General features: G+C 45.7%; 1 protein-coding gene and 1 long non-coding RNA gene across 2 annotated transcripts in view; one reads left to right on the top strand and one right to left on the bottom strand.

Moving 5' to 3' along the window:
* Positions 1-2,933: 2,933 nt before the first annotated feature.
* On the bottom strand, positions 2,934-7,932 carry LOC129170291 (uncharacterized). Its single transcript, XR_008566575.1, has 3 exons — positions 6,656-7,932; positions 6,493-6,568; positions 2,934-6,357 (listed from the first exon to the last, which is right to left on the bottom strand). It is a non-coding gene; the product is annotated as an uncharacterized LOC129170291 (long non-coding RNA).
* Positions 7,375-12,300, top strand: part of ythdc1 (YTH N6-methyladenosine RNA binding protein C1) — a 9,193-nt gene continuing 4,267 nt past the window's right edge. Inside the window, exons 1-10 of the mRNA XM_054757668.1 lie at positions 7,375-7,584; positions 8,291-8,392; positions 8,472-8,773; positions 9,074-9,461; positions 9,547-9,609; positions 9,690-9,784; positions 9,852-9,960; positions 10,050-10,167; positions 10,347-10,431; positions 10,513-10,667. Of these exons, the coding sequence (XP_054613643.1) occupies positions 7,557-7,584; positions 8,291-8,392; positions 8,472-8,773; positions 9,074-9,461; positions 9,547-9,609; positions 9,690-9,784; positions 9,852-9,960; positions 10,050-10,167; positions 10,347-10,431; positions 10,513-10,667 (1,445 nt within the window). The 5' untranslated portion in view covers positions 7,375-7,556. The remainder of the gene's footprint in view (positions 7,585-8,290; positions 8,393-8,471; positions 8,774-9,073; positions 9,462-9,546; positions 9,610-9,689; positions 9,785-9,851; positions 9,961-10,049; positions 10,168-10,346; positions 10,432-10,512; positions 10,668-12,300) is intronic.

The raw sequence follows: 12,300 nt of genomic DNA, 5'->3' as shown, positions 1-12,300 counted from the left end.
CGAAACAAGGACGCAATGAAACTAGGAAGTGACGAACGTGGGAAGCGACGAAACAAGGAAGCGATGAAAACAGGAAGTGACGAAACAAGGACGCGACGAAACCAGGAAGCGACTCTCACCACACCCCTTACAATAGTTCAAAATAAACTACTTTTAGCCACAAACTAATACTACTACTATATCGCAAGTATGATCAAACATGAAATTAACCTTTTACACTAACCTTATAGTGACGCCTCACGTTGGATGGCAACACATTTCCAACAGTACGCTTCGAACCACGTGGACAGACACGAAGTGACGTCAGCAGAAAGCGACCATATGGTGGTTTGTGATGCATATACAAAGACGATCTGAGCCTCTATCACCCTCCTGTGCTACTTCGAAAATACAATCTTTTCATCTTTATGTACAACAAAATTAACAGGATACAAATACCAGAATACATACATAACATAACCAAGGGTTAAAAGGGTTAATCCTAACCCATCCCTAACCTCTAACCCCAACCTCAACCCTAACCACCCCCAACCCCAAACCCTAACCCCCAAGCCTAACCCTAACCAAAACCCTGACACCAACTCCTAACCCGAAACATTAACACCAACAATTCCTACCCTAACCCTAATTCCTACCCTTCCTACCCTACCCCAAACGCTTCTTCTGAGAACACTGGGCACAAAAACACAAGACACACACATATGCACTGTAAATACAGCAGTATCTAGATTAATATAATTATTTTTAAAAAGTCAGACAAAAACAAACATATGAAAACAAATGCAATATTTCCAATCGGAAATACAGTAATTCTAATTCATTTATTCTAAACACCTGAAAATATATATTTTTAATTACATTTTTATAAAGAGAATAAATAGTTTTACACGCAGAAAACCAGTGTGAAATAATTATAAATGAGGACTGCATAGAAGTTATTGTTCATGCGGATTTCCCATACATCCTGGCCAGATGGAATTCCATCAAGTTCCCTCACCTTCTTTATCACATTGCTGCCACTCACAATGGTGGGTTATTTAGCAATCAATCAATAAAAATTGCACAGACAGTGAGTCAGCAACATGTATAGCGCTTTGTTTGGGCACCACATTTCATGGGATGATACAGTACTGGACACACAGACTAGTTTGCTACATGAAATATCTTACAAAAACTGAATCACATGAAAACCTTTCTCTAATTGAACTTTTCAAGTTAACTGCCACGACAGTCAAGCAACAGTCAATAAGTTACAAATTAAAAAAGGCATGAGTTTATTTCATATAAAAAAAAACTATCAGACCATCAAAAAAAACTGTCAGACCGTGACACTAAAGTATCAAAGCCACCTGAATCATGATTTTTTAAATTTTCTTAATTATTGCATCCCAAGAAATATATACAGACCCTTTCCAAAAAATTAGAATGTCATGGAAAAGTTGTCATAATTCCATTTAAAAAGTTAAACATTCATAGATTATAGATTCAGGGCCCACAATTTAAACAATTTCAAGTGTTTGTTTATTTTTACGTAATTTGGGCTTCCAGCTCATAAAACCCACGAAAACAGGAATTCAAAAAATTAGAATACTGTGAAGAAATCACCATTTACTTCTCAGTTTTTGCAGGAAAAAAAAATTAAGAAATTAGGATCACATCAAATCAATCAAAATATGGTACTTTCAAAACAATATGTCAATCTTCAATACTTGGTTGGGAATCCCTTTGGCTTAATCACTGCCTCGATGCGACGTGGCATTGAAGCAATCAGCCTGTGGCATTGCCTGGGAGTTATGGAAGCCCAGATTTAACTTGATGCTTGCTGTCAGCTCTTCTTTGTTGTTGGGTCTGGTGCCCCTCATTTTCCTCTTGAGAATACCCCATAGATCCTCAATGGGGTTTAGGTCCGGTGAGTTGGCTGGCGGAATCATGAAGTCCTCTAAAACATTCTGGTAGACTGTTGCGGTGACCTTGGATTTAAGAAAGCAGAGTTTACCAACACCTGCACCGGACATTGCACCCCAAATCATGACGGACTGTGGATATTTCACACTGGACCTCAGGCAGCTTGGGTTCTGTTCCTCACCCGTCTTCCTCCAAACCCTTGGACCTTGATTCCCAAATGAAAGGCACACTTTACTTTCATCGGAAAAGAGGACCTTGGACCACTGGCCAACAGTCCAGTCCTTCTTCTCCTTGGCCCAGTGGAGACGCTTCCTACGTTGGCTCAGGTTCAGAAGTGCCTTGACCCGAGGAACCCGACAGTTGTAGCCCATCTCCCGGATGCGTCTGAATGTGGTGGTTTTTGAAGCTGTGACTCCCGCCTCAATCCACTCTTTCTGGATCTCTGCCAGATTCTTGAATCTTCACTGTTTGATAATCCGCTGAAGCCCACGGTCATCTCTTTTGCTGGTGCATCTTCTCCTGCCACATTTTGCCCTTCCTCTAGACTTTCCATTGATATACTTGGACACAGCACTCTGTGAACAACCAGCCTCCTTAGCTATGAACTTTTGTGGCTTACCCATCCTATGGAGGGTATCAATGATGGTCTTCTGGCCAGTTGTCATGTCTGCAGTCTTCCCCATATTGAAACCAACTGAGACAATTGAACCAAACTGAAGCAATTTAATGACACCTGGGGAAGCCTGTGCAGGTGATTTGAGTTTAGTAGATGATTAGTGTGTGACACTCAGTTTAAAACATTGATGCCCTGCAAAATTTGGGCTGATTTCTTCACAGTATTCTAATTTTTTGAATTCCTGTTTTCGTGGGTTTAATGAGCTGGAAGCCCAAATTATGTAAAAATAGGGTACAAATAAATACTTGAAATCGTTTAAATTGTGGGCCCTGAATCTATAATCTATGAAAGTTTAACTTTTTGAATGGAATTATGGAAATTAAACAACTTTTCCATGACATTCTAATTTTTTGGAAAGGGTCTGTGTCACAGTTGCCAGTGAGCACTGGTGGTTGATGTGCTGTGTTGCCTTGGTACCTGCCTTCTCCTGGCCTGTTTTCTCTTTTTGCAGTCACACCTTGAGCAGGCTGGAGGCGGGGACGCTGGGCACACCTGTAGCTTATTAGTCTGTACCTATTTAAGCTGACTACCCGCAGCTGGCAGCCGCTGGTTTATTGTCTCGCTACGGCTGGCTACTCGTCCCAGGACTCCTACTACACAATCCTCGTGCTACGCCTTTTTGGACCCTGTCGCCTCCCTGCCATCCAGCTTTACTCCCCAAGTTTGTACTGCTCTTCATGGTGTTGCCTTTATTTGTTTTTCTGTTCCTTCTTTTGCCAAGACACCATTGCTTTCTGTTGGTGGAACTGCCCTTTTTGCATTTTTGTTATTAAAAGTTCATTTACGACCACACAAGCTCTCAGCCTCTGCATCTGGGGTCCAAACCACACCACGGACTTAACAGAATAAACCAGCAAAACCATGGACCCCGCGGAGCCCGAGCCCATTAAGCTGGCGCTACGTCACCAGGCCCAACGCCTGGGCAGACAAGAGGAACAAATGAATGCATTGGGTTCGTGCATCAAAAGCCTAGCGGACCAACAAGACGCACACATGCAGGCTCTGGAGACCCAGCTCGGCGCGTTGGTCGCTATCCTACAGCAAGGCTCTTCCACCACAACACCCCCCGCTAACCCTGAGGTTCCCGCAGACCCCTCGCCCTCGTCAGACGCCATCTTACCTGCATTCGGCACAGCGCTGTCCAAACCCGAGAGGTTCTCCGGCGACTCCGGCGAGGTACACACCTTCTTGACTCAATGCGAGCTCCATTTCGAGCTGCAGGCAGCTGCCTTCCGGTCCGAGCGGGCACGGATCGCCTTCATTATATCCCACCTGACGGGCAGAGCCGGGGAGTGGGCCACGGCGGAATGGAGCCGTCGTTCCCCCATTTGCTCCTCCTATTCCGCCTTCACCAAAGCTATGGAACAGGTGTTCCAACGAACTCCTCCTGGTCGCGACGCAGCACGCACCCTTCTGCGGATAAGTCAGGGGCGCCGCAGCACCGTTGACTACGCCGTGGAATTCTGTGCGCTCGCAGCAAAGAGTGACTGGAACGCTTCTGCTCTGTTGGACGTATTCTTCACGGGCCTTGCCGACCCCATCAAGGACCAGATGATTCCGCTGGAGACTCCGGCGACCCTCGACGACCTCATCGCCTTGGCCATCCGCATAGAGAAACGGCTCAACAATCGCCTCACGGACCGGAGACGCATCACTCCTGGCTACAGCCACGGCAGCTACCAGGCCCAACAGACGCCGCCTCCGCCATCCGTCTACAGGGAATTACCTCCGGCGCCGAGGGTCGACGAACCTATGCAGCTGGGAAGGAGTCGTCTCACTCCTGCGGAGAGGAACCGACGCAAGCTCCTCCGCCTATGAATCTATTGCGGAAAGGCAGGCCATTCCATCTCCCGCTGTCCCATCTGCCCCGACAGCCCACGCACCCAAGCAACACGCTCCAGTCCTCCGAGCGCGCCCGCGGACACGCCCTCCGTGATGACATCACCACCTGACCCGGCGCGTAGACTACAACTCCCAGGTACACTCTCCTGGTCAACTAAACAATTAGAAATCAAACCGTTTATTGACTCCGCGGCCGATGACAATTTTATTGATGAGGTTTTTGTTAAACAACATTGTGTTCCTGTGATAGAACTCAATGAGACAAGAGTGGTGCGTTCTCCTGATGGGCGTCACCTAGCCACTATCACACACCAAACTGTTCCACTTCTTCTCCGCATTTCTGGTAATCACTCAGAGTCCATGAGCTTCCTCGTCATTCCTTCCCGCTCAGCACCCATCATTTTAGGGCTTACCCGGTTGCTTAAACACAACCCCCATATTGATTGGACTAAATCCACCATTATCAATTGGAGCGTTTTTTGTCACACACACTGCCTCAAATCTGTGTTTCCACGCACTCGGTCCGCTCAGATTGAACTCCCAGAAAAAACTGATCTCACCTCTGTGCCTCCGGTCTACCACGACCTCCGGGAAGCGTTCAGTAAAGAGAAAGCCCAGTCACTTCCTCCGCACAGACCTTATGATTGTGCCATCGAGTTACTCCCCAGGGCTACCCTTCCGTCCTCGCGGCTATTTAACATTTCTAAACCCGAAAGGGAGGCTTTGGAACTTTATATCGCCACATCCCTCGCGGCTGGCCTCATTCGCCCCTCCTCTCCTCCATTAGCTGCTGGGTTTTTTTTGTGGAGAAAAAGGATAAGTCCTTACGCCCCTGTGTAGACTACCGCGCTCTCAATGATATAACAGTCAAAAATAAATACCCATTACCGCTTATGGATTCCGCCTTCAACTCCCTCCACTCCGCCACAATCTTCACTAAGCTCGACCTCCGTTCCGCCTACCATCTTGTCCGTGTCCGAGAGGGTGACGAATGGAAGACCGCCTTCAATACCCCTCTCGGACATTTTGAATATCTCGTCATGCCCTTCGGGCTCACCAACGCTCCGGCCGTATTTCAAAGCTTCATCAATGACGTCCTGTGAGACATGCTTGGTCGTTTCATTTTCGTTTATTTGGACGACATCCTAATTTTTTCCTCGTCGCTTGAGGAGCACGTCCAGCACGTGCGGCTAGTACTCCAAAGATTGCTTGAGAACAAACTATTTGTTAAGGCGGAGAAATGTTCTTTTCACTCGTCATCCGTTTCTTTTCTGGGGTTCATTGTGGAACGGGGCCAACTTAGTCCCGACCCAGCTAAACTCCAGAAGAAGTCCCAAAGGAGACTGTACTTCCTGAGAAGACTGAGGAAATTTGGCATGTCCACCACAATCCTTAGTTGCTTCTACAGATGCACTATGGAAAGTGTCCTTACAGCCTCCATCACTGTTTGGTACGGTAACTGTACAACACATGATAGGAAGGCACTCCAGCGGGTTTTACTATGCATATGAAAATAAAACTCTTGAATCTTGAATCTTGAATCTTGAATCGTATAGGAATGAAAGTACTATGGCGATGGTCATGGACATGGTCAAAAATCTTGCTCAGTGCAGGTGGTGTAAATTCACTGTCCCACCAGAGAAAACAGCGTTTTTTTCTATACCATAACATGTAAACATGTAAAATATTTCTTTGGAAATGTGTCTTACATTTTTGATCCAGGCTTTACTGGAACAGAATATATTAAAGCACACCTATGGACAACAATGAATGAACACTTATACCTCTTGTAAGATCTGCAGATGTTTGCCTAGTCTCTGGCCAGTGATGCCTCTCTTTTTCTGGAAACCTGATGTCAGCTGAGGCTGAAGACTGTCCAACCGTGCCATGAAGGTGTCATGAGTGGATGTGTTGTAATTCACTGAAATTCAGCACTGGCAGAAGACAAAGAACACTGCTCAGTTATTTAGGTGATTTTGATTCTTGTAATACACACAGTGAAATCTTAACACACAGTGGAAATGCACAATGAAAAGAGGTACACTGGATGGAAGCAAACATGTATTTACCTCATTAACATGGAAAAGTGCAGGCCACCTCACTTTCATCTCTCCAACACCTGGACTTCCATACACCACTTCTTTTCTTCGGTAGGACAAAGTTTGAGTTAGACATAATAATCACACAAGACCGTGGTGAAAAGTACAGCATACAAATGATTATTAAACTTACCCAAACAATTTGGAATTCAGGCTATAATGACAGCAACATGCACCTACAGGGTAACCAGACTCCAGAGTGAGTAACTGACGGCTGACCTGCAAATTTTGAAAAAGGCGGTATGTCCTTGCGCATGCGCAAACTTCAAAATCCAAACCGGATGGTATGCGGAATTTGGTGAAGCTTAATTTTTTCGAGCTACATTTAATTCAATAAAATACAATAGTCATATTTTTGACAATATAGGTTGAAATTACTTATATTTTATAAGTGGAGTTAAATAATACAGCTATTTCTATTAAAATATGCTTAATTTAAGTAACATTTACTAGGGGTCAAAATATTTTTTTTCAGCAGTCCTCAAACATGTCAACACTTGGGTGTTCTATTCTTACAACTTACTAATACATATTTGTTATTTTCCACATTTCAATCGTTATATATTCTAAGACGTTGTCAGTTGCAAATGACATGTTTTAATGTCTATGGATCTCTCTACAGCATGCTCACACAGCGCATTTGTTAATTATACACTGTACGGTGTTTATCTAGCGTTCACTGATTCAATTTTTAAAAGCTTCATTCTGATGTCTTAAGGATATATGTGATTCATTCATTATTTTTGTAACTCTAAAGTATTTACCCCTACAATGGTTTTCCATGTGAGTGGCAGTGGCTAGCTAACGCATAGCTAACCCTCCAAAATATCTCGCTAGCTGTCCACGTTTGCGTCGCCATTTTAACGGAAGTCCCCAGCAGACCAACTTCCGGTACAAACACACGTCTGCTCTCTTTCCGTAGCTCTCAGTCCATTATTAAGATTTTTCAATTGTTCATATCGATCAGAACAAATTCGTGTCGGTACCGGTAACGGAGTTGGACGCACGAAACGTCTGACCGTGAATGACCGAAGATGGCGGCCGACCGCCGCGAGGACAAAGGTAAGCTAAATGCTAGGGTTAGCTTGTTTAGCTATTAGCATCTCTTTGTTCTGTCGGACATGGGTTGCTGAGCCCAAATCAGGATATTGATCTTTTATGGATGATTGATTGCAACCAACAACATCTGTTTACAACTAACGTTGTCTTTGATATGCCATTATTATTTTTACCGCTGATGAACCGATCAGAGGTTTTCATCAAAAAATAATTGTCACCAGCAAAATGTCACGTTTATGTTGGAAGCAGTATATTAGTAGAATGATAAATGTCAGATCCTACATCACAACAATGCTAACATGATGAAAGCGTCAACATTTCTCATCCGAACAAGCTTCTCGTCTGCTGGAATGATTCAACCCCCAATTGTGATGGTAGCCCGTCAACTGAAAGGATGCTGAGTGATACTGCAACAAAACAAACTGTTCCTAAGGGAAGAAGTGCTTTGTACACAACAGCCATACTATAATTTCCCAGTCGTGTCAGGTAGATCGTCGTTTTGTTTTGTTTTGTTTTTTTTTGTTGTTTTTTTTTTTACTGCTGACAAAAAGGATGTGAAGGATTTCTGATCAGTGACAAGCACTAACCCTAACCCTAATTAACTTTCTGATGCTGATTGGGTCTCATTTTGTGCAAACAAGGCTTAATGTCAACTAACAAACAGAAGCTTATTCCACATAATCTTCATGTATACTTTGTGACGTGGCAGATGGTGAGCTCAACGTTCTGGAAGATATTTTGACTGAAGCTCCAGATCACGATGATGAGCTTTATAACCCTGAAACTGAGCGACATATCACAGACAAGAAAGGTATTGCTGATGCTGTGCTTAGCGTCTACCTGCACTCACTGTTCTGTTAATTTTTCATTTTGACGTGCGCGTCTTCTAGGAGCAAAACGTAAGGGGGAACATTCAGAGGGCCACGATCGAAAGAGGCCGCGGACCTCTTCCAGCCATACCTCCTCCAGGTCGTCCATCACCAACAAGAGAGGCTCAGGAGCTCCTCTCTCGTCTTCCTCCTCCAAGAGGGCAGCAAGCAGTCCACACAGACGTCACGGCGGCAGTAGCTACCGTGGCGACTACTATGAGGAGCGAAAGAGCCGCAGAGGAGCACGAGATGCCACCAGGAGCCGAGGAGGCGAGGCTGCTCGACGTCGAGACTCTCCCAGAGACCTGGAAGGTGTCAACCAGGTCTGACCCGTCTTGCCCCTTTCACACTTGAAATGCCACATGACCCTTGTCAAGGTGGCCCTCATCTCTGAACGAGCTCAACATTCAACTTTCCTTTTTACTTTTGAACCTTGCCATTTAGTCATGAATGAACTAGTCACTATATGGAAGGCCTAAAATCTCCCATGATCAAGTGTCATGTGATGGTTCCGCAACGTCTTCAAGTCTAGCAGAACTTTAGCAGCTTTGTCAGGTCATGTCACAATAATGTTTCACTTTCAATGTGACAGAAGCTTATCTTGTTTGTTTTGGCATCTTTAGAAGCCACTGCGTGACGAGCGTCAGACAAGCCCCTCCCACCGTCTGGAGGATAACCAATCAGAAGAGGATGCAGCACCAGAGTATGGCTCAGAGCAACGGTCGGGAAGCTCCTCCCCCGCTGCCTCTCATGAAGAAGAAGAACAAGAAGAGGATGAAGAAGAAGAGGGTGAGGACGAGGAGGATGACGACGAGGAGGAGGAAGAGGAGGAAGATGAGGAAGGAGAGAAGGATGAGGAAGATGAGGAGGAGGAAGAGGAGTACGAACGGCGTGGCGAGGGTAATGACTACGATACTCGCAGCGAGGCGGGTGATTCTCGCTCTGCCTCCTCCATCAGTTTTTCCGACGATGGCGAGTCAGCACACTCTGCCTCGGCCTCTGACGCCTCAGGTAACTGTGGCAACAACAGTGTGTTTTCTCCAGTGTCCATCCAATGTTAAATTTCTAACAAAGTCTCGTTACTCTTTTGGAGTAGGTTCAGAGAAGAAACGGGAGAAGCTGTCCTCATCAGTGCGAGCTGTCCGCAAAGGGATGGAAAGTAAGTCCCTGACTTTCTGTCATCTTTGTCATCAACATCTTGTATGGAGGTCACGGTGGCAGTCGTCTTCTTTGTTCCAGATCCAACCGCTAGCCTTCGTTACATCCTGCAGGACGCTCGCTTCTTCCTCATCAAGAGTAACAACCATGAGAATGTCTCTCTGGCTAAAGCTAAAGTATGCTAATGCCTCTCTTTTTCAAGCTAAACGTCGTTTTCACCAATATGCTCATCATGTTATTCAGGGCGTTTGGTCCACTCTGCCTGTCAACGAGAAGAAACTCAATGCAGCTTTCCGCTCGGTTCGCAGCGTCATCCTGGTTTTTTCTGTGCGGGAGAGTGGCAAATTCCAAGGTGGGATAAAAGAATGGATAAAGTCCTTGACTAAGTGAACACTGGGCCCGTTGATCTCCACGCTGGCTTTTCATCACCTCATCTCCTAGGTTTTGCTCGCTTGGCTTCAGAGTCTCAACATGGCGGCTCTCCGATTCACTGGGTTCTTCCTGCTGGCATGAATGCCAAGATGCTGGGTGGAGTCTTTAAGATCGACTGGCTGTGCAGGTAAGCAGTAATCAGGGTGCAAACAACTCATTCCACACGAGACCATGTGGACGTCATTGCTGAGGTCAGGGGTCATTGATGTTAGAGCCAAGATAGTTCATCCCACAGGTGTCAGGTTTCTGGGGTTTGTCTGTGCTGCCTCTTGCTGGCCTCCTCACATCTTTGACTTCTTTCAACAGACGAGAGCTTCCGTTCACAAAGACAACACAACTTTCAAATCCCTGGAATGAACACAAGCCAGTCAAGATTGGCCGTGATGGACAGGTCACATTTAGAAATCAAGTTTTTGCTACTTCGTGTCATCCAAGCGGTGTCAAATATTTTGTGTTTTTTGGATCGTCTCAGGAAATACAGCCGGACGTCGGCGCTCAGCTCTGTTTGCTGTTCCCGTTGGATGAAAGCGTGGATATCCACCAGGTGGCTAGCCGTGTTCGTCACAAGCGCCGGACTCCATCTGCAACGCGGCCTCGTGGCCGACCACCGCTGCGTGAACCGGGAAGGTTAGCCAATCGCCAAGCTCCTCCTCCCACTTCCTGTTGTTCTTCTCCTGCTTCAACCATGGCGCCACCTGCTGCCGGACATGGAAGACCGCCGCTGCTGTTGGCCTGTGGCTAGCATTGCACCTACTTGGGTTGGGGTCATTGTTGCTCCCCCTGTCTGCAGTTTTCCACTGGAGTGACGCCTTGCTGTGCGTCCAACATCTTGGGTCAAAGTTGATAAGTGAGGCAGGAAGTTCGCGTTGCTGAGGTGGTGCTCAGCTAACAGTCATGTTTTTTCTTTGCAGGAGTTCAAGTGATAAGAAGGTGAAATTAGCTAAACGTTTGCCATCTAGATGGACTGACCTTTTCAGAATAAAAGCAGAAAGGACGAGCACCATTGGCTGGACTAATGGAAACGGGAAGGGGCGAGGGAGCTAAAACAGAGAGGGACTGTGATCTTCCATGGACTGTTTCTGGGGTTTTTTTGGAAGGTGGGGCAGGTTGGTCAAGTTTGGGGGAGGGGTCACTGGACTCTTATCCAATGAGGTGTGCCAAATTTTCCAATCAAGTAATTGCAGAAAAGATGGACTCTTAAAAATGGGACTGATACAGTTACCCCTCCCATGAGAGAACAGTTTAAAAACCTTGGCATGCCCCTCTGCCAAGCCAACACACACACACACACACACACACACACTTAATAAGGACGGTGTTGTTGGGTGTGTGTGTGTGTTGCTGTCTAACGAACTGAAGTGTGTGTTTGAAGGACTACAGTCTGGAGAAGCGGTGCTTCTTTGCCAGGGGTGAGGCTTTGTTTATTGACTGACAGGACTGCACCACCAACATCATCATTACACCCCCACCTTTTCACATTAAGAGGGTTTATTAAAAAATCCTTTATCATGGACGGAGATAGAATCCAAAGTCCACATTACCTCAAAAGCGGTATGTTGAGCCCAACCTTTGATTTGTTTTGATGATTCTTATTATGACGTCATTATTATTACATAGCTTTGGGAATACTGTAAGACCCACTGGGAAGAACCTGGGTCCAACTAAGTTAACTTGGGGACCAGTGGGATAAACTGGGTAGTCTAAGAGATTGACTGACTAGACTTGTTGGACAAACCTTTTAGACTCTGGGACAAAGTAAGTAAACATAAACTGGGAGAAAAACTGCAATCGGGTATTCTCAGGGACTGACAGAATAAAGTGGTTACGAGTTTGACAAACTAGATTTGAGGAGCATCCAGGCAGACATAGGGAACAGTTGGACAAAGTAGATTTGAGAAGCATCCAGGCAGACTTGGGGACCAGTTGGACAAAGTATATAGATTTGAGGAGCATCCAGGCAGACTTGGGGACCAGTTGGACAAAGTATATAGATTTGAGAAGCATCCAGGCAGACTTGGGGACCAGCTGGACAAAGTATATAGATTTGAGAAGCATCCAGGCAGACATAGGGAACAGTTGGACAAACTAGATTTGAGAAGCATTCAGGCAGACTTGGGGACCAGTTGGACAAAGTATATAGATTTGAGGAGCATCCAGGCAGACTTGGGGACCAGTTGGACAAACTAGATAGACTTGAGGAGCCTCCAGGCAGACTTGGGGACCAGCTGGACAAAGTATATAGATTTGAGAAGCATCCAGG

Source organism: Dunckerocampus dactyliophorus, chromosome 17, assembly GCF_027744805.1.
Source record: "Dunckerocampus dactyliophorus isolate RoL2022-P2 chromosome 17, RoL_Ddac_1.1, whole genome shotgun sequence".
NCBI classification, from domain to species: Eukaryota; Metazoa; Chordata; class Actinopteri; order Syngnathiformes; family Syngnathidae; genus Dunckerocampus; species Dunckerocampus dactyliophorus.
This window is presented reverse-complemented; position numbering and strand designations above follow the sequence as displayed.